Source organism: Erinaceus europaeus, chromosome 11 (assembly GCF_950295315.1).
Source record: "Erinaceus europaeus chromosome 11, mEriEur2.1, whole genome shotgun sequence".
In the NCBI taxonomy this organism is placed as follows: domain Eukaryota; kingdom Metazoa; phylum Chordata; class Mammalia; order Eulipotyphla; family Erinaceidae; genus Erinaceus; species Erinaceus europaeus.
The window spans coordinates 73969834-73996407 of NC_080172.1; the positions used below are offsets into that span (position 1 = coordinate 73969834).

At 39.0% G+C, this 26574-nt stretch overlaps 1 protein-coding gene across 4 annotated transcripts in view; it reads right to left on the bottom strand.

Annotated features, from left to right (window-relative positions):
- The window catches only part of TGFBR3 (transforming growth factor beta receptor 3), a 231647-nt gene that overhangs the window by 63176 nt on the left and 141897 nt on the right, over positions 1 to 26574 (bottom strand). For all 4 annotated transcript variants that reach the window (XM_060202065.1, XM_016188854.2, XM_060202064.1 and 1 more), the window contains one exon: positions 20032 to 20169. In XM_060202065.1, coding sequence (XP_060058048.1) covers positions 20032 to 20169 — 138 coding nt within the window. The remainder of the gene's footprint in view (positions 1 to 20031; positions 20170 to 26574) is intronic.

The window sequence follows — 26574 nt, forward strand, 5'->3', positions numbered from 1 at the left end:
GAATGCCCCAGATAGACTGGAGAAATATTTCAGAGTACAGAGCACAGGACTTGTATCCATAAGGTCCCAGTTGGATCCCCAGAACTACATATGACAGAGCTGAGTTATACCTTTCTTTCTCACAAAAAATAACAATCTGAAATGATTGGTTCTGGTGAAAATGCAGGCCATGATAGGTCACAGTGGCAATTAAGCCTAATTTGGAAGTTTAATCATCTCCTCAAGTCCATTCACATGTTATCTTCTCTTCTGGATTGATTTAAAATTATAATCCAACTACCCTGAAACACACATTGAAGAAATTTTTATTTCCTCCAATCATGCTTTACATGTTCTCATTTATACAGTAGAGTATCTTCTAAAGATACCATACAATTTACTCCTTAATTATGTTTATTATCCATCTCCTTCCACTAGATCCTAACTTTCTTCAGAGGCTGCGTTGTCTATGAGTATGCCCCCACACATCTATAAAAGGGATGCATGCTGAAAATATAGTCAGTGGATGAATGCTTAATGAATGAATGGATTCTGAGCTCCAATTATTTAGCCATGCCTGCCTAAAGTTATGTGTTGAGAAGCATTTTGGGATCAAGTTTTATGTTGAGAAGCAGTAGAGAAATGGGAATGAGTGCCATGTCAATCACATGTCTACCAGGAACTCTGGGTAGAAATCCTTGCTCTACAGTTGCCTAGTACAGTAATAACCAGCCACATGCCACTATCAAATTCTTGAAATGCTGTCGGTTACATTTATATGGGTAAACCACACATGAGACGTTGAGAATGTAACACACACACAAAAAAAGTAAAATGCTTCATTTTTATATCAATCACATTTAGAAAATATTGGGTTAAATGACGTGATTAAAAATAGTTTCACTTTATTTTTACTGTGTCAATATAAGATTAAAAATTACATACATTGTTCATTTCATATCATTTCTTTTGGATTGCACTCCACTGCATCATTCTCTACTAATTTTCTTATGATCTGATAATACTCCTACATTCATTGAGTCGTCTGGTAAGTACTTAAATCAATGTTAAGAAGACATCTTGGGCTGGCATGCCAGCTCATCTGGGAGGGTGCCTACTGCAACCCAGGTTTGAGGCCAGCTCCCACTGTACCAAAGCAAGTTTTGGTGCTGTGGTGTCTCTTTCTGTCTCTGTGTCTGTTCCTGAAAAGGATCAACCTGAAGTAGTGATGTCTCCAGTGAAGACAAAAAGAAGACAACTCAAGCCAGTACTTCACAAAGAGTACTGGACCTGTATATCCTTGGACCTGTATATCACAGCGAGAATAATATTAAAATGCAGATTCAATGATAATATGGGAATGCAAGGTATAGGAATTATAGTCACCCCCTTCCCCACTCTTTGATTACAATGCATACTTGAGGATCTCTGTTCTAGGCCACAGATACATATTTTTAAAACTCTAATCTTTGTAAACTTGGAATGTGATTACTTAGAGAGCAAACAAGAATCTTGTCCATTACATTAGAGAAATGGAGGAGGGAGGGAAGGAAAAATAGAGAGAGACAAGAGGAAGAGAGTAGCAACCAAGTCATGGATAGAGTCATCTTCTCGCACATCTAAAAAGAAAGAAGTGAACCTTGTGAAGTAAAATAAGTCTTAGCTCCCCAATGATAAAGGAAAGCCTATTGAGATCTCCAAGGGCAATTTGTTCCATTAATCACACACACTTACACATCCCTCTATCTTGGCTAGAGTCCATTAGAGCTTGAGTTATCAGTTGGGTGAGTGCCTGCTGTTCAAGTTCTTATAGCTCCTTGGGGTTGTTCTAACTTGCACGGCCAACCTCACACATTTACATGGCTCTGGCATTGGCAAAAGTTCAGACCTTGCACAATCAAAATCAATAAATCTCACTCTCCTTTTTCAACCTACACCCAACTTCTACTATTCCTGCTGCTTTTCCTGAAAAAAAAAAAAAATTTTTTTTTTCTAATCACCTATGTAGGAAGACAGAAGAAAACAAAGCAAACAAACAACTGCATTGTTGTTTAGGAAACATCTGCTTTGTCAAGACTTGCAGGTTAATTTTGGTGAGGATAGAGACATATGATAACGTAGGATAGTCATTTCTCTAGAATTTGGGTCTGTTTATGAGTAAGTATAATGCAGTCTGACTTTAGCACTCATAACAGTATACAGTCAGAAAGCCATTAAGGAGACTATGCTTTGATATATTTCATGCACAAAGACCAGCAAAGCCAAACTTTCATTAAGTACTAGAACAGTATTACAATGTTTACCTCTCATATGAGGACTGAATGCTACATTTTGAAAGTAGAAAATCACACATTCTCCCTTTCCAGTTCCTGGGAGGACTGTGCTTGTATATTTCCTCCAAAGTCATGTGATATGAAATGTGACCTGAAACATGTTTTCCAGTAACCATATATCATGACTCAATGTATTTTTAAGTTCTAAAGAAATGACTTTCATGCCTATGAACATATAGTCATAATTTGCAAAGCTACATACTCATGAGCCATGTGATTATAACTTCTGCCAACCATGCATTCAATCCATACAACCATTTTAAAATTCTTGGGTGTTTTAAATTTGTATCCCTAGTCAGATTACTTTCCTAAAAATGACTTAAAACATATTCAACAACTTTTCTCAAAATATTCATGATGATCATCCTCTGCTTTTAATTTTTGCTAAAATATAAAGAACTCAGGGACTGAAACTGCCCTCTGTTCTTAACATCTTACATGTTTACACATGTCCAAAAGGAAGGCTCTGAAATGCAGTCCTGCAAATATAAACATGCATAAACTTGAGAATGAGCCAGTGCAAAAGCAATGCTCTAATCTCCCATGGAAAAGCTACAAATATGAAAGTGTATGTGAATATGTTTATATACAAAGAGAAGCAAAATAGCTCACTCCATCTAAAAGACAGACTTGAGTCCCCACAAGTTACCAAATTAATGAAGCGTGAGCTGCTTATGATACAGTTTTACAATATAAAAACCAGGGCTGCATTGGGATCCTCAGAAGCCTTACAAACTAACTCCCCAGACTCCTAAATTTACCCTTTATTCATCCTTCGATGTTATAGAGAGCTTGACCCAAAATTCCATGAGCTGTTTTCATCAAAAGGATATTTATCAGGAAGAAGTAAAATGTTAGCATCATCATTACTACGTATTTATCTACCAATCCAGGTTCAAAGACACAAAGTGAACTTTATGAATACTTGGCTCCAAATGATTCCTTAACAGAAAAATGTTCTTTGTCAAGGCTGCAACCTAAGTTCCAATTAACAAAAAATTATCTAAAAAACACTGAAGGATCTAGTAGAAAGTAGGGTTGGCAACTGAACCAAAAACTCATTTCTCACTCCACAGCTCTACCTACTTTACCATCATTTCTACTCTGCCAACATGGAGTAGTCATTACTAAACTCAGAGTATCTGCAGAATTCTGTACTATTAGAATGCTGGGATAGAACAATTATTGGCTCTTAGTGATCACTTACTATCTGGATACTTCATAGATTCTGAATCTTCATTATCTGGCAAATGAGGAAACTGGGGCTTGACAATATTAAGTAAATACCCAGATTATGTAGTTCTCTCTCTCTCTCTCTCTCTCTCTCTCTCTCTCTCACACACACACACACACACACACACACACACACACACACGTACAGATTCAAACTGTCTATTGGGCTTCAACAACTATACAATATGAGACTGCACAGAGACTATGCTCCCTAACAGGTTGTTTTCTTTCTCGCTTCTCCTCAGAGGCCCAAGGAGCTGTGCTGCTGAAAATGGAAGAGAAAGGGAATAGAAGGTGCAGAGAGAATTAGTAATAACTGCTATGGAAACAAATTAAGCACTTGGCTGGAAGACAGATTTGTTATAGTAAACAATAACAACTGCCCCCAAGGGTCATAAAATAATTAGAGATTATATTTATAGCAATGCAGAAATATCAGGCTGTAAAAAATCAAAATGTAAATGCTTCTGTGTAGGTGAATTTTATATGGCAACCTGGCAAGATGATAATCTCTATTCAACCAAACATTAATTTATATGTTGCTGTGAGGGTATTTTGTAGACGTGATTAACTTCTATAATCAGGTGTTTCTGTGTACAGGAGATTATTCTAGGTAATCTGGTTAGGCCTGATTCAACTAACTAACTGCAAGGTCTTAGGGAGAATTCCTATCCTTAGATAGCAGCTTCAACTCATGCCACAGATTTTCATCTGCCCTTTCTGACTACTAGTCCTATACATTTCTGACTTGCCTTGCCTGTCCCCACAATGGGGTAAGCCAATTCCTTTCAAGAAATCTCTTTGAATGTATCTTCTACTGATTCTTTTTCTCTGAATAGCTTTTGAAGGATACAGTTTCTGTGAATGGCTGATAAAAAGCTCAAATCTATGGTGTTAACAGTTAACGGTATTTATACACTTTTCTCATATTTGGGAGCTACTCTATTCCCTGATCCAGCTTTCTAGCTCTTTTTTCCAACTATGACACAACCACCCCAGAAAATAACTTAGGTCACCTGCATGTTAGATGTCAAGCTCAGACACAAACTAGTAAGGTCATGGGCACCTTAGAATATACCTCAAATAGACATACTAGCTTTTTCCAAAATGGAGACCCCATAGCTTCATCTGCAATATTCTTGACTTTAGATTCAGGATTAATCAACAATTTGTTCTGCCTTATATCTTAACTCTTTTTCAGTCACCAGGTTCCAGATGCTATCATGATGCCAACCTGACTTCCCTGGGCATATGACCCCATCAATGTGTCCTGGAGTCCCGCCTCCCCAGATCCCTACCCCACTAGGGAAAGAGAGAGACAGGCTGGGAGTATGGATCGACCTGTCAATGCTCAAGTTCAGCAGGGAAGCAACTACAGATGCCAGACCTTCCACCTTCTGCACCTCATAATGACCCTGGGTCCATGCTCCCAGAGGGATAAGGAATAGGGAAGCTTTCAAGGGAGGGGATTGGATACATAGTTCTGGTGGTGGGAATTATATGGAATTGCACCCCTTTTATCCTATGGTCTTGTCAATACTTCCATTTTATAAAGAAAAAAAAATCTCTAAAAGAAATGGATCTGCATTTTCTGGTCCAATAACTACAGAATTAAGAACAGTTCCCATCCCCAGGAGGGGAGGACAGGGAGGGGAGTGGTTCTGAAGAACATTTCTTGAGAGAAGTACAGAGATGGAACCTCCAGTACAAAGCAGCTGGTGGAGCCCTCTTAAACTTTTAAAAACTAGCTTGAAACCAAAGTTAGGTCATGCTTATGCACCTACCCTTTTTTCTAGTCTTACATTTAATAGTCTCTGGAAAAGACTAGGGTGATCTCCTATGCCAATGCCAAGAAGGCTGAATTGAACACATTTAATATTTATGAAGAAATGATCCCCAGAGCAGATGCAGATATTAAGCAAGGCATCTGGTGGAACAGATCCAGAGACAAGACAATCAGAGGAACCTAGATAAACAATGTGGGATAGAGGTCAAGAAGTATTTTTTTTTAAATGCTCAACCGAGTGAAATACTTCCATGGCCTAGATCTCACTACTAAAGCAAGCCATCCACAGCACATACTTTGCTAACACAAAACCAGGCTGGAGATTCTATACCACCTCCTCACTCATTCAGGTAAACAATGTCATACTCCAGTCTGAAGCTTTGTCCATGGGATAGTCATTAAGGCTCCAGAATGAAGACTGGGGTTACAGATGTCATCACAGTCATATCTTTAAATTGAGTAGCATGACTATCTCCAACAAAGCCCATGTTTACCCTTCTGGAAAGTATGAGGCACTTGGATTATATCTGCCCCTTGAGAGGTCACCTGACTAGTATTCTTGTAGTATCTGTAGTATTCTTGTAGTATCTGTAACTAAAGGATAATGGGGCAAAAGTCAGAGAAAAATGGGCTCTAAGTCTTCAGGATTTAATCACTTTTAGTATGCTATTTTTAAGGAGGCAGTCGCCATGGCTAACTTCTAGTCACCGCCAGGGCAACTGTCAACTATTTCAAAAGTTTCACATGGTGTCTGAGAAATACTACTGTTACATATTGTCATATGTGACTAGGATTACTGCCTAGACCTAAGTTTCAGGAAAAATCACTTAACCTACCTGTTTTCTTCTGCAAAGAGAAGCTTGAACAGGTAAGAGAGAGAGTTAAAACTTTACCCACTTATTTCCACTCAAAGTGTAACTTCAATAAATTCCTGGGGTCAAAGTTCAATATGTGATGTAAAGAGAGAAAGTAAGGGAAATCTAGCTCAAACTACTAATCTTCAACATTAAAACATTATTTTATTTTTATTACTATTTTTTAGATGAAGGCAGAGGGAGAGAGAGAGAAAGACACCACAGCACTCAAGTGTCATTCCATGCAGTGGGAGTTAGGCTTGAGCCTGGTATGTGCACATGGCAAAACAGTGCACTAGCCGTGTAAGCTATTTCACCAGCTCTAGAAAACTATTTTTTTCATTATTATTAACATATAGTGAGACTACTATTTACCAGACACTATTCTAAGCATTTCACATGGGTTATAAACACCACTTACTAGTTGTGTGACTACAAAAGTTAATTTCTCTTTGTGTTAACCTCACCTTAAAATAATAATGTAATAGATTTGATAGACTTGCTATATAGATTAAATAATATATGAGAAGTGCTTAGAAGGGTGACTTACACATGGCATATATGATTAAGTATTTGTTATCTATACACATACCTGTGTGCATCCTCTTAACAGGCTACAAGGTTTGACAGATCTTGAATCTGACAAGTCACAATTCACTCTTCACTATAGTATGAAATATGACTTTCAAAGGATAGATAAATGTCTAGACAGCAGCTCTGAACATCAACTAGCAGCCATTTTATCCGAAAACTATTGCCCAGAATGGGTTCCCCAGGATAAAGACAGGAAGAATAGACACCAAATGGGCACTGACTACTGTGTTTTGCCAAAGATGGTAGATGAATAGTCCACAACTTTCTGGTAGACCCTGGGTCTCAGTATCACAATTGTATCATTCACTAACCAGAGAAGACAAGGCAGAAACAAGCCAATGATTATTACAAAACAAATTTGCAACAAGGACTTGAGCCCACTGTGGAAAGGATATTCAGACCAAGGGAGAAAGTACATCTTAGGATACAAAGTCTACCCTAGATAAAGAAACAAGAATGGTTAAAGGGTGCTCCCTCATTCCCTGCAGATATCAGCTTTTATGCCCAAGAGACAAATGATGGCAGACTGAGGTGAAAGAACCAGGTTAGGGCGGTGTGTGTGTGTGTGTGTGTGTGTGTGTGTGTGTGTGTGTGTGTGTGTGTGTGTGTGTGTGTGTGTTTTGGGGGGGTAGATAGCACAATGGTTATGGAAAGAGATTCTCTTGCCTGAGGCTCCAAAGTCCCAAATTCAATCCTCCACACCACCATAAGCCAAAACTGAGAGTGCTCTTGTTAAAAAAAAGAAAGAGAAAGAAAGAAAGAAAGAAAGAAAGAAAGAAAGAAAGAAAGAAAGAAAGAAGAAAAAGAACCAGGTTGACTTAAACCAGTGACTCTGTGCCACCTGTAGCCCCCTTCAGAGGTGGAGAATGTAGTAGGCCAACTCTGGGAATGCTTAACAAGGACTTCACTATATGCAATTAATATGATAACCAAGGCATAGTCACAAGCTCTTAAATTAGCTTCAACAGAATTTCCTGGGAATCAAATTATCTCCCCTTCTGTTATATGGAAAAAATATTCTGCAACCTCTATTAACAAAACATCAGCTTTCTCTATGGAACAGCTCTTTGGTGGTTGCCCACCATGCTAACCAAGTGCATGAGAGATGTAATATTTGCTACAATTGCCCAATACTTGGGAAGGGCAGATTCATCAGATTACAAGATTAATTTAAAGTCATGTTGATGAACTTTACATGAAAAAACCCCAGCACAAATTGTCCCCCCTCAGTGATAGTGTGTTTATTTAACCTCAATCTGTTGAATGAAAGCAAAGCTATCATGGGACTGGGGGTCATGCCTGCACACTGACATGACAAAGCAAGTCCAACGGAGCCAGGGCAAGCCTATACATGCTTGAACTCTCCTGGAGAAGATGTCTTGGTCAGGAAGAATACACTCGGGCAAACCTCCTAGGCCATGGGATCACCAGCTTTATCCCAGTGAGTTAGCATAAATTCTACCAAGTTTTTTAAAACCTCTTTGTGGATCAGGATTATTAACTGAAACTGGATTCTTTCCAAAGTGACATTTAGGAAAACTTCTCTCCTCACAAAAGAGCCAGAAACTCATTCCTAAGAAATATGGTAGTTGACTGACCCTAGTTCATGAGAGGCTTAAGCCGCTTATAATTAATGCTCTTACCGACAAGCCACAAAACCAACAGATAAGCAGCCTCTGGAACTAAAATGCAGGGTACACAATCACTTGGAATATTCCACAGGACACAGTGAGTCATCCCATAAGAGATATTTTGGAAAAAAAAAAAAAAGAAAGAAGCAATCTTAAAGCATTAAGTTGTTTAATCTGCCTTTATAAGATAATTTATTTAAGGAAAGATACTAGAAAGTCCAACCTGGTCCACCTGGACCAGCTAATACAGAGATGACACTTCAAAGCTGCACTCATATTGCAACCTAGACCCCCCTGCCACATGATGTTCCTCATCTCAACAAGGGAGCTGCCTTAATTGAGTCTGAAGAGGATTCTCATTTCCTCCAATTTTCAGGATAACAACAGTGGAACTTACTATATTTACTGCAATCCTTGCTCTCTTAACTCTCTCCCACATAATGGAAAGCTCCATGAAAGCAAGAAATCAACTCCTTTCTCTCTAGAACCCCCGTGCTCAGCACAGTTACCAATATCCTGCAGACACTGAGAACTGGGAGTTGGATGAAAGCATAAGTCAATTCATACACCATCAAACCAGGTATGGTATTAGCCTGGCTTCCTAAATGTGAGAACTGCTAAACAAGGGAAAGGTGGGCACTAGAAAAGAAAAAAAAATCATTTTCACATTTTTGTTTGTTTTTTAAACCAGAGCACTGCTCAGCTCTGGCAATGGTGATACCAAGAATTGAACCTGGGATCTCTGGTGCCTCAGGCATGAAAACATCTGCCACATAAACTATGATATTTCCCTGGCCGTTTCCAGGTTTTTAAATGGACCAGTACTTTTTAAAAGCTCCCTCCACTACAAGCAGACTTGAATGTCTGAGTTATTCATAGGGCACTTCTGGACACTACAGCCTCAGTGACACATTACTTGGATTCATTTAGAGGAATGAGTGGGCATGCACTAGGGTCCAGGCTGTGTGTCCTTTGTGCAGTGCTGAGTGCACATCTGGCGCTATTTAACAATTGATTGGAAATTTTGCCTTCTGATTTCCAGTTAAATACTGGGCACAGGAAAACAAACAGCACTTGTTTTTCACTGAGCCTTGTCAGTCATCCAAACTGCAGTGCTGACCAGAGAACTGCCTGTGGCTTGGTGGCAGAGGCCCAAAATATCTGGATATTTCCCCCCAATTTAAGTAAAAAGGATAGGGCAAGCCCAGCTTTTTCACCAACAACTTCCCCCCCTCACTCAGAAACAAACAAACAAACAAACAAAAAAAAACATTTAAAATATTAAACATGTTCCTGGTATTAATTTAGATTTTTTCATTAGAATTAAAGTTTTGATTTGTTTTTAATCTAAAGCCAATATCACAAAGTTTGTTTTTTCTCATTTATTTCAATTGCCCTGCCCTGATATTTACTTGGATTTGCTGATGAGGAAATGTTCAAATTGCCATTTTCTGTTTCCAGTTAAATAGGGATATAATATTTAGCAGTTGGGTTATCAAAGAATCAAGAGAGTTTAAAAGCTCGGAGGGACTGTAGAAACCATTTAACTTACTTCTTTTAGAGATGAGAAAACTGAGGGAGGCCCAAGTAGTTAAGTGATTCTGTTAGTGTCAGTGACAAAGCCAAGCCTGGAACTTGAGCCTCTTGACACTTATAGCAAGTGGTACCAGACACCTCTGAATAGGGTTGCCAGATATAATACCTAATCATACTTGAATTTCAGGTAAACAATGAATATTATTTATAGTGTAAGTTTATGCCAAATATTGCTTGGGCATACTAAAAAGAAATTGTTGATCATCTGCAATTCAGTCTGTATCTTTATTTGTTAACTCTGTTCATCTTGCCATAGAGATCAATATTCCCTTTTATTCTGTACTTGCATGCGCTGGCATACTTAATTCTCTAATTTTTATAAAATACCACTGGGGGGCACAGTAATCAGAAGACTAAATGAGGCTGGAAGAAGTTGCTGCTTATTTCTTAAGACTTCCTTTCTTTCTTTCTGTTTTTTTTTTTTTTAAGTGCATGTTATTCCCAAGTGGTGCCAGGTCTTGAGCCTGGGCCACAACTGCAGTTAGGCATTCACTCTATTCAGTGAGCTACCTTCTAGCTTGCAACTAAAAGATGTGCTGCAGTAAGTTTTATAAAAATATTTCATATTTACATTTTGATATGTGAACTCACAATTCACATATAATACTTGTCCTTTCAAACAGCATAAATTGAGGTTGCTATATGCATATATCTATTCCAGAACATTCCTTTTACCTCCCAAGGACACTCTATACCATTAATAATTGTGCACTATTCTCTACTGTAATCACTAATCACTCCTTAGAAACTACTGATAGACAACAATGAGATACCACTTCACTCCTGTGAGAGTGTCATACATCAGAAAAGGTAACAGTAGCAAATGCTTGAGAGGTTGTGGGGTCAAAGGAACCCTCCTACACTGCTGGTGGGAATGTCAATTGGTCCAACCTCTGTGGAGAACAGTCTGGAGAACTCTCAGAAGGCTAGAAATGGACCTACCCTATGATCCTGCAATTCCTCTCCTGGGGATAGATCCTAAGGAACCCAACACACCCATCCAAAAAAATCTGTGTACACATATGTTCTTGGCAGCACAATTTGTAATAGCCAAAACCTGGAAGCAACCCAGGTGTCCAACAACAGAGAGTGGCTGAGCAAGTTGTGGTATATATATATATATATATATATACTACTCAGCTATAAAAAATGGTGACTTCACCGTTTTCAGCCAATCTTGGATGGACCTTGAAAAATTCATGTTAAGTGAAATAAGTCAGAAACAGAATAATCCCTAGCACTGCAAAAATGGTATCATCTGTTTTCCATCTACACCATGCCTCGGCCTCGCGTGAGCTTAATGTGCAGCTTGGCGATACGAGAATCCGGCATGAAGCCCAGCCAGTCTATCTTGGCATTACTCTCGATCGCACTCTGTCATTTCACAAACATCTCATAAAAACTGCAGCAAAGGTGGGCGCGAGGAATCACATCATTGCAAGACTGGCCAGCTCCTCATGGGGCGCGAGCGCTTTCACACTACGATCATCATCTCTGGCATTATGCTATTCCACTGCAGAATACTGTGCCCCAGTATGGTTCCGTAGCCCCCATGTCCACTTGGTCGATTCCAAATTATATTCCTCCATGAGGATCATTTCTGGAACCATCCATTCCACCCCGGTTCCATGGCTGCCAGTTCTTAGCAACATCGCCCCGCCAGATATTCGTCGGGATGCGGCATCATCTAAGTTCATTTCCCACGTCTACGCTCGACCGGACCTGCCAATATACGCGGATATCGCCCACCCTGTCCAACACTTGATGTCTCGTCACCCAATCTGGTCCGCTATGCCTACACTGAACTTCTCTGTTCCAGTCTCTTGGAAACAGAGTTGGCAGTCAGCTGAGGTAAAGAACAAACACCTCATCACAGACCCCTGCAAGCGTCAACCCGGCTTTGACCTAGCACGTTATGATTGGGCCCTCCTCAATTGCTATCGAACAGGCCATGGCCGGTGCGCCGCTATGTTCCATCGCTGGGGAGCCAGAGACGACCCGAACTGCCCCTACGGCTACAGACAGACTATGACCCACATAGTCAACGACTGCCACCTCTCCAGATTCAAAGGAGGTCTCGAAACTTTACATCAGGCTCAACCTGACACTGTTGACTGGCTATGGAAGAAGGGCAAACGCTAGTAGTAGTAGTAGTAGTCAGAAACAGAAGGATGGGTATGGGATGATCTCACTCTCAGGCAGTAGTTGAAAAACAAGATCATAAAACACAAGTAGAACCTAAACTGGAATTGGCGTACTGCACCAAAGTAAGACTCCAAGAAGGATGACAGAGGACCTAGTGGGGGTTGTACTGTTATATGGAAAACTGGGAAATGTTATGCATGTACAAACTATTGTATTTACTGTTGAATGTAAAACATTCCCCAATAAAGAAATTAAAAAAAAAAAAGAAAGAAAGAAAGAAAAGAAAAGAAGGCAGGACCATGGGGCGGGTAAATATAAAGAAAAAAGAAAAAAGAAAGAAACTACTGATAGACAAGACTTTCTGTGTCACTGAATTTGCCCGTTTGGGATTTTTAACATAAAAGAAAGCATACAGTACATAGTTTTGGGTTTTTTTGTATTTTTTTTTTGTATTATCTTCCTTTACTTAGCACAATGTTTTCGAGGATCATCCATTCTGTAGTATGTATCAGAATTTCCTCCCTTTTAATGACCAAATTGTATTCTACTGTATGAAAATACCACTTCTTAAAGTCATTTATCAGTTCATAGACAAACATATATGTTATTTTTACTTTTTTGTTGCTATGAATAATCTTTATTTCTTTGCTGGGGGATTAATGGTTTACAGTCAACAGTAAAATATAGTAGTTTGTAAATGTGTAATATTTCCCAGTTTTCTACATAACAATTAACCCCCACTAGGTCCTCCTCTGTCATCATGTTCCAGGACCTGAACCCGCCCCCACGCCCACCTCCAGAGTCTTTTACTTTGGTGCAGTACAGCATTGTTATGAATAATCTTATGAACATTTGTAGGTAGAACTTTCTTCAGATATATATTTTATCCAATTGTTTTCAACAGTATTGTTTTACATTTCCACCAGCAATATATAAGGATTCCAATTTCTCTACACCCTTAACACACACACACTTGTTATTGTCATTTTTATAATAGTCATCCTAGAGGGTTTGATTTGCATTTCCCTAATGACTAATGATATTAAGCAGTTTTTCATGTGCTTATTGACCATTGTGTTTATTCTTTGGGAAAAATGTTTCTTCAAATTGTATAATGTTTCAGAAAACAACCTGACATTCTGGTCCTTTCCAATTTTCCTCAGCAAACTCAAGTTGAAAGTTTAAATTATATTACCTAGCTGGGCTGCCTTGTTTCTTCATCATGGAAATAGATGAAGAAATAAAAATAAGTTGTATAATTCTTCTGAGACCTTTTTTCCTAAGATTTTATCTATAAGGATGAAAGTGAATAAGTGAGAAAATTATTGATCAGCTCCAGCATATAGTAGTAACAGAAATGGAACCTGAGATTTCAGCTGTGCAAGTTCTGTGTTGTAATGTTTAGATATTTCCGCAGCTTCTAAGAGATTTTTACTTGTAGTTTCAACATGATGAACTGAGAGTGCAGGGTTATTTTTATTTCTGATTGCACTGAGGAACAACAGAAAGGTGCCTGATATTCTCTGGACTTTATAAATGTCCAGCAAAACTAGTGTTGTAAGAATTCCAGAAAGAGACTGTGACTCCTGTCTGAAGATCCACTACTTGACTCAGCTTGAAACAATCACTCTTTATCCCACTTCTATTTCCTAGGTAACTGAAACCACTGAATAAAAGAACTACACTTCTAGAGGAAACTAAATTCTCCTTTCCCTTTCCCTGAAATGCTCCCGTTTGCCTATACTGTGTAATCTTGAGAAGAGCTGCAATGATTTCACAAAAAAAGACAAATACCTTTATTAGACAGTATTAACATACAATGGTTTTAGTCATCCTTGTGAGCAACCAAGATGTTTTAAGTAACACAAGGCCTTGTAAGTAATTATGAAAAGCTTCCTGTTTTTATTTGGGCAGTTACAGTAATGCAGACATGTCAACTCTTAAAAGGCCACCCTGGGGACCAGGTGGCTTTCACCAGGTTTTCACTCATTACTAGGTGAAAGGACCCAAGTTTAAGCTTCTAGTAACCACATGGGAGCACTTAAGGGGGTGCTTCATGAGCAGTGGAGTGGTGCTGCTGTGTTTTCTCCATCTCTTTCCCTCTATACTTCTTTCCATCTCATCCTCTATCAAAAAGGGGAAGAAATGACTGTTGAGTACAGTGGAGTCATGCAGGCACCAAGCCCCAGCAATAATACTGGTAGTAAAAATAATAATAATGATGATTAAAATTTTTAAAAAACACCCTCACAGAGCACATACAATTATCTGAACTTATCTTTCTGTCTTACTTTTAAATAAGCAGTTAATATATTGCATCTCTACCTAGAGTGTGAAGGCAGCTTTAAGTCAGTAATGTTAACCTCTGAGCAGTCTATGAGGAAAGCAGCAAGGCACAAGCATACTACACTCATGGGACCCACCCTCTTTCTGCAGCAACGCTGATAAATTTAGAGACAAGATTTGTGCAAATGGCTACGCCTCAGTTTCCAAAGACTCTACAGACCTTCTGAATTGTTTAGATAAAATGATTTATGTTAAATAATTTAGCTATATGGCCTTCCAACCTGAATTCTTATCTACAATATATGCATATACATAGCTTGTACCAGTGGCTTCAAACCAGCAGCAGAGCCCTTTGCTGCAAAGAGTGGCAAGTGGATGAGAGGATCCTGATATGATCTCATAGTCAGAGGAGAACCAGTCTTTTCTTTTTCACTTCAGGACACTCTCTGTTAGGTAGAGCTCCCAGCTGGTGAGACAACTTGCATCATTCACTGTCTAGTGATCTGAGAACCTCAATGAACAACAGATGTTCCACCGTCTTTCCAGGTCATGAAGACATGTACAGATAGGAGAAACCCATTTTAACAACAACAACAAAAAAAAAGATAAAAAGAAGCAAAGCCAGTCAGATATACTGTTGTATAACAAAGTAGAATTTTAAAGACCAAATTTTAAAGTGTTGGTATGTTACTAGTTAATCTGCAATCTCCTTACATGGGATTAACTCCAAATAGGGATGATGTTATACTGTTTACTGAAACTGTCTCATTTTTTTTTTTCATTGTTAGTGTGTCTTAAACTGATGGGCAAGAAGCAGTTCTTACAGTTTTTAAACAATACGAAACAAACAAATAATAACGAGAAGTAGGACATATTCTCTTAAAATCCATGGAATGACAGCTTGAAGGAGGAATCCAGAAATCAACTATTCTGTGACATATGTGCCCACCCCCACTTCTCATTTGGATCAACAGCCCAGAGAAGTGGGAACTCCTTTAGTCTAGGGTCAGTCAAGCTAGACATTTCATAATTAGAAATGTAAATTCATCATCCTTCCCAAATTCTTCACTATGACTAATACTAAGCAGTAATAACAAAGTAAGGCAATATCTATGAATTATTACACACAAAACAGTTTGCATATAATTTCATTTAATCAAGATAACAACCATGAGGGCTGGAAGACAAATCAGCCAGTGGAGCACACACTTTACTATGTGTAAGGACCTGGGTTTAATACCCAAGCATCACATGAGAATATCATACACAGTACCAGAGGAAATTTTGTGAGTAGTGTTGTAGTGCCTCCTTCTCTCTCTGTCTCTCTCTCTGTCTCTCGCTGTCTCTCTCTCTCTCTCACACACACACACACTTCTCTTTGTAATTAAAAAAAATAAATATTTCAGAAACAGTGGAATCACATAGGAACACACTCCTGGCAACAATAATTAATTAACAACTCAGAAGTGTAGGGACTATTATTATTTATATATTATAACTGGGAGGAAAATCAGGCTTAGGACAATTAACTGATTTGCCCAATATTACTGCTTGAATTGAAACCAAAGTAAGTACAGTGTTCGCTCACAACTTGTCCACAGTGGTAGCCACTAGAGTTATATAGCCACTGAGCTACTGACAAGTAGCTAGTGTGCCTAAGGAATTATATTTTTGATTTTAGTCTATCTAAATTTAAATAGGTACACACAGCCTGTGCCTACAGTATTAAACTAAAAGATCAAAATACTCACATGCCTTTATGACCATTGGACACAATATATATATAACATGGAAACATTGACAAGACCATGGGATAACAGAGATACTTTGCCCACCCCCAGAGCTCCATATCCAGTCCCCTCCCTTGATAGTTTCCCTATTCTTTATTGCTCTGGGAGTATGGACCCAGGGTCATTATGGGGTGCAGAAGTACACAAATATTTTTAAAAGATTATTTATTAATGATAGAGAGAGGAGAGAGGAGTGAGCCAGAGCACCACTCTGGTACATATAATACTGGGGGGAACACATGATCATGCTTCTTATTTCAGCACTATAGCTACTCCATCACCTCCCAGACCACTCATCACAAGTATTTTTATCCACAGAAGAATAATTATGAGTTAGAGGTAGAAAAGTTAGCATAAAAACTCATAGAGCAAATGCCATGTGTGAGTTCCCACCACTGTCCAAATTAGTTTATTTGAGTTAGTGCCTAACCTCATTATGTCTTAGTTCCTCTTTGTAATGGGGTTGCCATGGGGCCATTGTGAGAGTTGAGTGAGGTAAAGTGCTAGGAGTAACCCATGCAATATTTTCAATGTATTTAGTGCTAAGTAAACTGATATTAATATTAATAGTAACTAACTCTGACCTTAGGTCTTTCACATTTGAAATAATGGCAATTTCAACTCTCAGAAAAGGCTGCAAAGTATTAACTCTATCTTGTAAAAGTACTTTCAAATTTAAAATTGCTTTATTTTGAAATTGATTCAAATTTATGAAGTTGAAAATATAGTTCAAAAGAACAACAGTACACTTAATAAACTTAAAAAGGTAACATTGATACTTCATCTATAGGCGTTTCAATTCTACCTTTGTCCCAATAAAGTCCCTTATAGAAGCAGCCCCTCTCTACCCAACAGGATTCACTTCAAGATCATGAGTCATTTTAGTCTTCTCTAACCTATATAAATTCCTCAGGCTTGCTCTTTTTCTTTTCTTTCTCTTTACTTTTCTTTTTCTTTCATGCATCCTAAGGCTGTTTCTTTCCTTATCAGAGCTCTACTTTGACTTATGGTAGTGCAAGGGTATTGAACCTGGAACCTTTGGTGCCTCAGGCAAGAAAGTCTGTTACCAAAAAAAAAAAAAAAAAGTCATTTACATAGCCATTATGCTACCATGGTATCTCCCCAGAACACCCCTTTGTCTTTGCTTTCTCTTCCTCCTCCTCCTCCTTCTTCTTTTTTGCTGCAGGGGTCACACACACTGCACATCATCACTTAGTAGCCTCCTTGGTCCACTTTTTTTCACTCTTTACTTTAGAGATAAAGGGAGGGCAAAAGGAGAGACATCTCAGCACTATTTTACCATTCATGGAATTCTGATGTTGTCCAAATTGCACTTACTCAACTTTGAGGCCCAAACCCAGGACCTCAAGCACATGGTAAGACCCCCTCTTAACTTGGAAGAGACTCTTCCAATCCCATTTCTTCATCTTTCATGATTTAACAATTTTGGACAGCACATGCTAGTTATATTGTAGAATGTCACTCAATTTGATTCTAATGTTTCCTTTTGATTAGATTTGGGTAGAAAAGTCATATGAATGTATTCTTTTTCAGGTTACACATTTTAGAAGCACACCATGTCCACATGCATCATACTGTGATGTTAGTTTTGATCCCCTGGCTAAAGTTTTGCTGGGTATCTCTACCGTACATAGTTAACTGTTCTTTCATTTGTTATTGATGAAAAAAATGGAGACTATGTAATATGCTGTCCCTCAAACTTCTTCCACTTGTGCAAAACTTAGCATCTCCTGGACCTAGCCCTCTAACAGATCCCTCTCATCACTGTCACTGGTCATCTCCATCAGGAACAACCTTTGTGGGCCTCATAGGACCTTGCCCTCAATGTGGATAAATAAGGGTAGGGAATGTTCCATTCTCTGAAGGAATGTCAGATAACATACTCTACCTATCACCTGAGGATGATGGGTCTGGAAATTAATGCAGCCTGGAATGTTTCTAGCCATGACCATAGAATACCAGATTAGACCTACAGGGATGCAGAGGTTACATAGGCTCCTGTGCTGACTATGGGCCTCAGATCAAATCTATGGGGTTTACAGTTAACAGTATTTATACACTTTTCTCATATTTGGGAGCTACTCTATTCCCTGATCCAGCTTTCTAGCTCTTTTTTCTAACTATGACACAACCACCCCAGAAAATAACTTAGGTCACCTGCATGTTAGATGTCAAGCTCAGACACAAACTAGTAAGGTCATGGGCACCTTAGAATATACCTCAAATAGACATACTAGCTTTTTCCAAAATGGAGACCCCATAGCTTCATCTGCAATATTCTTGACTTTAGATTCAGGATTAATCAACAATTTGTTCTGCCTTATATCTTAACTCTTTTTCAGTCACCAGGTTCCAGATGCTATCATGATGCCAACCTGACTTCCCTGGGCATATGACCCCATCAATGTGTCCTAGAGTCCCGCCTCCCCAGATCCCTACCCCACTAGGGAAAGAGAGAGACAGGCTGGGAGTATGGATCGACCTGTCAATGCTCAAGTTCAGCAGGGAAGCAACTACAGATGCCAGACCTTCCACCTTCTGCACCCCATAATGACCCTGGGTCCATGCTCCCAGAGGGATAAGGAATAGGGAAGCTTTCAAGGGAGGGGATTGGATACATAGTTCTGGTGGTGGGAATTATATGGAATTGTACCCCTCTTATCCTATGGTCTTGTTAATACTTCCATTTTATAAACAAATAAACTAAAAAAAAAAAACAGCATCTACTGATGACTCTTGTACAATCAACTATATATAATGGCTACAAAATGATGATTTCTCTACTCCATCATTCCTTCTACATTTTATTTATTGGCTTTCTGCAATTAAGAAGAGCTTGCCTTTCTCACCTTTTTACTCAGTTATTTATCAACTATTGATTATGGTCTTACTGTATTCAGTCAGTACCTTTGAATGTTACTTTTAACCTCTTCAAATACAAATGATAAGAAACTACAAAGTTAGATTAAAAGTCATTAATTAGGTAAAGTATATTCACTATGAAAGAAAAGAACTATTAACTGAGGCTTCTTCTTGTTTTCTATGCTTGTGGGAAGAGAGGTTTAAAGTCCCAAGATTTGGTATTCAAGCTTCAGCTTTAGCAAGAGACAATGTGAGTTATCACTACAAAGTGCAGTGTTGTTCATCATCAGACATGATATCATACCAAAAAAATTTCATCCAAACAACCCATCAATTTCCCCACAACTAGCAAGCTTGAATGTTCTGGCAAACCCAAAAGGATATGATTTACAAATAGTAGGTAATATTTGGATCGTTCTACTTGAGTTGGATTCCAGCTTTTTTATAAAATACAAACGTTTTCATTTTGGAGCTCACTGTGTCACTTTCTCAACAAACAGATCCTCGTATCAGAAATTAGGCCTGCATTATATACAGACAGATGGGTTTGTGGATATTTATGTTGTGGCTGGGAGACCACACACCTAGTGACTATTCAAAATATTTACATTGCTCCTGATAATACAAGGAGGTTTCAGAGCTGAGACCAAAGTTCAGGCCACACAGTATGGCTGCAGGTCTCATTCTAATGTGCAAGCTAGACCCAGCTCTCCATCCACAAGCAAACTTGTGAGTGGTGTTTTTTTTTTTTAATATACTTATTTATCTGTGCCATCCAAACATCACTCAGAACATATTCCAGAGTGAATACACTGCAGACTCTGGTTTTATTTCCATGAAATAAGCCTTTCAAGATCGCGTAAACTTGTGGAAATCATTATATCCTTATGCTAAGTATCATTTTGGGGGAGTTTCACTTACCAAGAAAAGTCTGGAGACCCCGACTGCAAGCCTCTCTGTCTTCAGATGCCAGAGTAGGGGCTGAGGGGAGTTAAGCAAGAATACAACAGGCTTCTGATGAATGTGGACTGATGAAATGGGATTCAGGTGCAGGGTGACCTAGGAGCCAATAGAAAGAAAAAATAAGTCTTAGCCTTGACTTTCCATAAAATCACTTAACACAGAATCTGGAATACTTTTTCACAGCTCATCACTACTAAGAAAAACAAGCTATAAGCTAGGTCATATTCTATCAATAAGATATAGTTGGCTAATGTACATGATCATACAAATATCTGACAATATTTTACTACAGATGTGGCTATACCATGTGGTTCAACCCATACTAATCTCAACCAAAGCATGATTCAGCTCCTAATAACATCAGAACACAAATAAATAGAGCTTTTTTTTTTTAAAGTTGGCAAAGGTAAAATAAAAGCTATCTTCCCTGAGGACTGCTTCATTCTCAAGTCAAAAGACTAAGCTGGAAATGGTAATACAGAATCCCCTGGGGGTGGGGCATCCCTCTGGATCATGAGAAAAGAGACTCTTTTCTTTTCCAGGTAAGCTCCAACCTCTATAAAGTAACATGAGTTCTGCCAAAGAAAAAATTCCAATAGCTAAAGAAAAGGAGCTGCCAGTGCTTTTATCATCCCAGTTATTTGTTTGAAGGGGTTTCCCAATGAAATTAGGCACAGAGAACACACAGAAATAGCAATTATTGTGTATAGTCCCAGTTAAAAAAAAAAAAAAACAGGGTTGATAACCATGAGTCTGGAGAGGAAGCTGGCCAGTTCTGACAGCAAGTCAAGAACTATTGTAGTTTAATACTGTCATCACTAGCATCATAAAAAAAAAAAAAAAACATTTCTGAGGAAAGTTTAGAACACTGAGTTCAACAACATCCTCCTGAAGTACTTGAGCCAAAGTCAGTCGTGAAGAACACAGAAAAGCAAAAGGGTAGGGCTGGAAGATAGCTCAGTTGGTAGAGCCTGCACCTTACTAGGCAAAAAGCCCTAGCTTGGAGCCCTGGCACCAAGCACATGTGCTGTGACATCTCTCTCCTCTCCTCTCTCCTCTCTCCTCTCTCCTCTCCCCTCTCCCCTCTTCCCTCTCCCCTCTCCCCTCTCCCCTCTCCTCTCTCCTCTCTCCCCTTCCCTCCCCTCTCCTCTCCTCTCCTCCCCTCCCGTCCTCTCCCTTCCCCTCTCTTCTCTTTTCTTCTCCTCTATCCCCCTTTCTGCTTTTTAAGTCTCTCTAGGACTCAGGAGGCTACTCATCAGTACATGTGCCAGCCCTGAATTTATTATGAGAGAGAAAAGAATCAATAAAGAAATGATGATCTGTCTCACACAGACTTTCTATACAGAGGTGGTGAAGCCTGACTCAAGAACCACATATTTAAACAAGGAGACTACATCAAAGAATACCACATGTTGATAAGAAGGGAAAAAGGACAGAAAAGAACTCAGCACAAAAATAAATGGAAATCAGAGTACATCTCAGCAAAAATCCTCATGAGGTGAGGCTGGGGTAGCTAACATAATGGTTATGCATAGAGACTCTCATTCTTGAGGTTTCTAAGTCCCAGGTTCAATCCCCTGCACCACCATAAGCCAGAGCTGATCAATGCTCTGGTAAAAAAAAAAAAAAAAGGAGTGGTCTGGGAGGTGGCGCAGTGATAAGGCTTTGTACTCTCAAGCATGAGGTCCTGAGTTCGATGCCTGACAGCACATGTGCCAGAGTGATGTCTGGTTCTTTCTCTCTCCTCCTATCTTTCTCATTAATAAATAAATAAAATGTTTTTTTAAAAAAAGATTAAATAGTCTAGATCTATGATCTGAATTACACACTCATCAGTGATAGAGCACTCCTCAGTGTCAGCTGACCCCCTCTGATCTCTTATTTGCAGGGTTTTTCTATGACACCAGAGACACCTACTACAATACATGCGAAAGTTATTGATAATTAAGATACTAAACAATCTTTTTTATGTTATTGCCACTGGAGCTTTGATGGGGGGGGGGGGTTTCATGTCTTAGCAACTACCTCACTTTTTGGTGAATCCTTTTATTTTCCCAGATAGAGGGAAAGCGACGTGGAGGAGCAAAGACATAATAGCACTGCTCTACCACTCTTGAAGCTTACCCTTTGCATGGTGCTCCCAAACCTGGGTCATTGCACATAATAAAGAATAAATTGCCAAGCTAAATTTCAGCCCCCTAAATTTAACTCTAGATATCCATGCCTTGGCACATGATATATACTTAGCCAATGCAAACCTAATACTTCTTTATTTTTCAATGTCACTAAAGCATTTTACTCTATAAATAATTTGCACTGTAAAAATTCCATCTCACTCATTAACTGTTGAGTGTATGTGTCTTTTTTTTTTCCTATTCTAATTGTAACTAGGATTCAGTGCCTGCCACTATACCACCACTCCCAGTGGCCCTTTCTTTCTTTCTTTCTTTCTTTCTTCCATCCTTCTTTTTTTTTTTTAATAGAGAATGAAAGAGAGAAAAGGGGTGGAAGAAACATAAAAGGGGAGACACCTATAGCAGAGTTCCACTGCTTGTAAAGGTCCCATGCGTATGTGGAGACGAGAGGCGCAAACACAAGTCTTCGTGCATGACAATCTACCAGGTGTGCCATTGCCACTGTGGACCAGAATGCCTGTGTCTTAATTCCAATATAAACTGTGTATACTCAGTAAGCAAAGATATACCTTATTTGATATCATTATGGCATAGGGTAACTTTTAAATGGTTTATTTATCACAGTAAGTTCATAAATGTATTACTTAAAAGGCAAAATAATATGAAAGGGGGTCAAAGATAGTTCATCAGGTAGGATATCTTGCCATGCACAGAACCTGATTTTGAGCCCTGGCACCACGTGGAATGCTATGACTCCTAGATAAGCTTCAGTACTATAGCATCTGTACTTTTTCTGAGAAAAAGAAAGAAAGGAAGAAAGGAAGGAAGGGAGGAAGAGAGAAAGGAAGGAAGGAAGGAAGGTAGAAAGATGGGCCCCGAAGCAATGAAATTACGCATACTTGAGCTCAGGAAGGAAGGAAGGAAGGAAGGAAGGAAGGAAGGAAGGAAGGAAGGAAGGAAGGAAGGAAGGAGGGGGAGGGAGGGAGGGAAGGAAGGAAGGAAGGAAAGAAGGAAGGAAGGGAGGGAGGGAGGGAGGAAGGAAGGGAGGAAGAGAGGAAGCTGAATAGGTTCAAAGGGATTTAGTGAATTTATGTTTTTTAAGTAGAAAAAATAAGCAAGACAAACTGTCAGGAGCTACTTCTACAACAAAGCTAAGACCACTTTTATATTTGATATAAGCAGACAACCACAAGCAGAGTACTAATGAATAGTGATGTCAAGTGTAGCACTATAGCAAAATAACATGTTCTTTGGTTGTACAGAATCTACCTCACAATACTCTGAAGATGCTGTCTACATCTAGAAATAAACAGAATGAGTGCTACTGTAAATAAGACAGGCCACAGAAACATCAGTAGCGAAGAGTCAAAGTACAGCATTAACTAAACAGAGAAGCACACCACAATTAACAAACAAAAAAAAGTGATTTTTTTTTTTAACTTAAGCAATGAGAAGGAAAATATGCAGTCTGGGGAGGTAGCTTAGCAGTAGAATGCATATTTCACATGAAGGAGGCCATGGGCATGATCTTCATAAAATGGAGGATCAGTGAGTGCTCTGATCTGTTTGTCTATCTCTCTTTGGCAATAAAAAAAAATAAGGAAAAGGAGAAGGGGGAGGATAAGGAGAAGGAGAAGGGAGAAAGAAAGCAAAAGAAAAAGAAAGGAAGAAATGAAGGAAGGAAGAAGAAAGAAAGGAAGAAAGGAAGAAAGGAAGAAAGGAAGAAAGGAAGAAAGGAAGAAAGAAAGAAAGAAAGAAAGAAAGAAAGAAAGAAAGAAAGAAAGAAAGAAAGAAAGTGTAAGATAGTTATTGGTGCTTAGGTCCAGAATTTTCCAGATGGTCAAAAGTGCTGAGGCCTGGCTCATACAATCAAGAAAAGATTTCTAGGAGCTATAGCTCTCTGAGCTTTCCTGGAAATAGCTTCCTCTTCAATATGTAACAGTGTCTGGCCAAGATGAATCCCCAACTCTGGCATATGGGGCCCAGGCAAAGTCCCAAAAGACATTTGGCAAAGAGCAATTCACACTCTGATTGGGAAATTAAAAGAAAAATATTCAATACTTTTTTTCAAATATCATTTGGCAGGAACACAGAGTTCCTAAGCACCCTCTCATCTAATCCCTCAGCCGTCTTTCTCTTTTCTTCTTTCTCCACTTAAATAGCTCAAGCTGAAGGAAAAGAGAGGACAACCAAAAACAACCAACAAAAGAATGAAGATAGAAAAGCTTCTGGAAATAAGGGCAGAACATACCCAGAATATCTCAAAGAATTTTTGGCTAAAGGATCTAATTAATCTCAGAATGGAAAGGAGAAGTAGGAGAAGGAGAAGGGGAAAGGGAAAGAGATAGAAAACTTTAGAATCAATTGCATCTTCAGATAAAGTTACCAAAATCAGAATACTCTGTTAGTGCTTTCCTCAAGTAGACTGTCCAGGGGTCAGTCTAAAATCAGAGTAAGGCAAACCACAGCAAAGAAGTAGTCTATGGGGAACTGAGACAAATCATGTCCAATAATTTCCATCTTAGAAATCCAAATAACAGCTTAAAGATTTGGCTCACAATATTTGATCATCAGATAGTACATGAGCTTCCTAAGTAATAACGAACTTGTTCATGGCAACATGTGCACCCATCAGGTGTGCCGTCACTCAGTCCCAAATTTCAGTATTTCTTAATGGTGTGAAAAAATGCAAATCAATCTCGTCTGTCACCTCCCGTATGTTAACAGTGTCCCTCAAGCATTGCTTATCCTACCCTTAAATGAAGGAACTAATTGATCTAATCTGTTCTACATTATCTATTTACAGTGAATGTTCAAGGTTATCTATGACGTTCAGCAAACGTCTAGAAATCACTTTACTCCAGGAAAGAAAAGCAATCCTCTCCTCTTTGTGGAAAGATACCATATAAAATGCCTTAATTTCCCATGATTCATTTTTTAATTTTAATTTAATTTATTTACTGGATAGAGACAAAAATTGAGAGAGGTGGAGATGGATAGAGACAGACACCTGCAGTACTGTTTCACTGCTCATAAAGCCCCCCCCGCCCGTAGAGGACTTGAATCCAGGTCCTTCTGCATTGTTACATGTGTGCTCAACCAAGTGCACCACCACCTGGCCCCCTCCCAAGAGTCTTACTAGAGATGCAAGATATTTCTATTACAGCAAATTTAAAAAATATCTTATTAGCTAGTCTACCTACTTTGGGGTTTTGTTAAACAAAAGGAAAGTGAACAAAACAACTACTATGAAAGCCTAGCCACTGCCTAACTTTGATATCAGTGAGATTCCATTTCAACATTTCTGATTCTTTTAACAGCCTCTATGGACCCATGAACAATGAAATCATCTAAAACACTATCAGACAAGACTTCTTTTTTATCATTAAAAAAATTTTTTTTATTATCTTTACTTATTTATTTATTGGATAGAGACATTCAGAAATTGAGAGGGAAGGGAGGGATAGAGAGAGTGAGAGACAGAGAGACACCTTCAGCACTGATTCACCACTTGTGAAGCTTTCCCCCTGCAAGTGGGGACTGGGGGCTCAAACCTGGGGCCTTGCACATTGTAACATGTGTGCTTAACCAGGTGCGCCACTACCCGGCCCCCAGACAAGACTTCTGTCCCCTAAAACCAGACCAAATAATGCTCAGAAATGATGGTCCAACAATCAGTTCACATGAAGACAGATAAGAACAGAAATCCAGCAGTGTAATGTGACCAAGACTTACAAAATCACACCCTGGTCTGTATATAGTCATCATCTATCCCCTCTTCCGAGGTAAGGCGACAACCACTTGGCAACAGTGCTGGTAGCAACTGACAGCATCCCAAATCAAGCTGTCATAATACCTGCAACTTACACAAACTGCCACTAAGATGTGGGCTTGTTTCAGAACACTTTGTACTACAGCTAAACACAAATTTCTCTTACATTTAACCAATATGATTTTTTAGGAATTCACATCTAGTACCAGCTGCATCTGAAATATGTGACTGACTACCACTACTGGTGGTCTGTTCGTTAGTTGTTGTCACAATGTTCTGCCATGTAATCTGGCCTGATGAACTCCTACCGCTGACATTTTATTTGCCTTTGCTTGTCTTTTGCCATTAGGGAATTGATATAAAAAGACTCCCTTAAAATATTCTTGGAGGAGTGGATGAGAGTTTTAAAGGGTTCCTTAGTATTTTATTTTTACATTTCTTTGCATTTCTAGAATATTGCCAATCAGTGCTAACTTGAAGGAATCTCAACTCCCTGTATCTCTCGTTTTGCCACCAGGGTTATTGCTGAGGCTTGGGGCCGGAACTCCACCTCTCCCAGTGGCCTTTTTTTTTTCTTTCTTTTTTCCTTTTCTA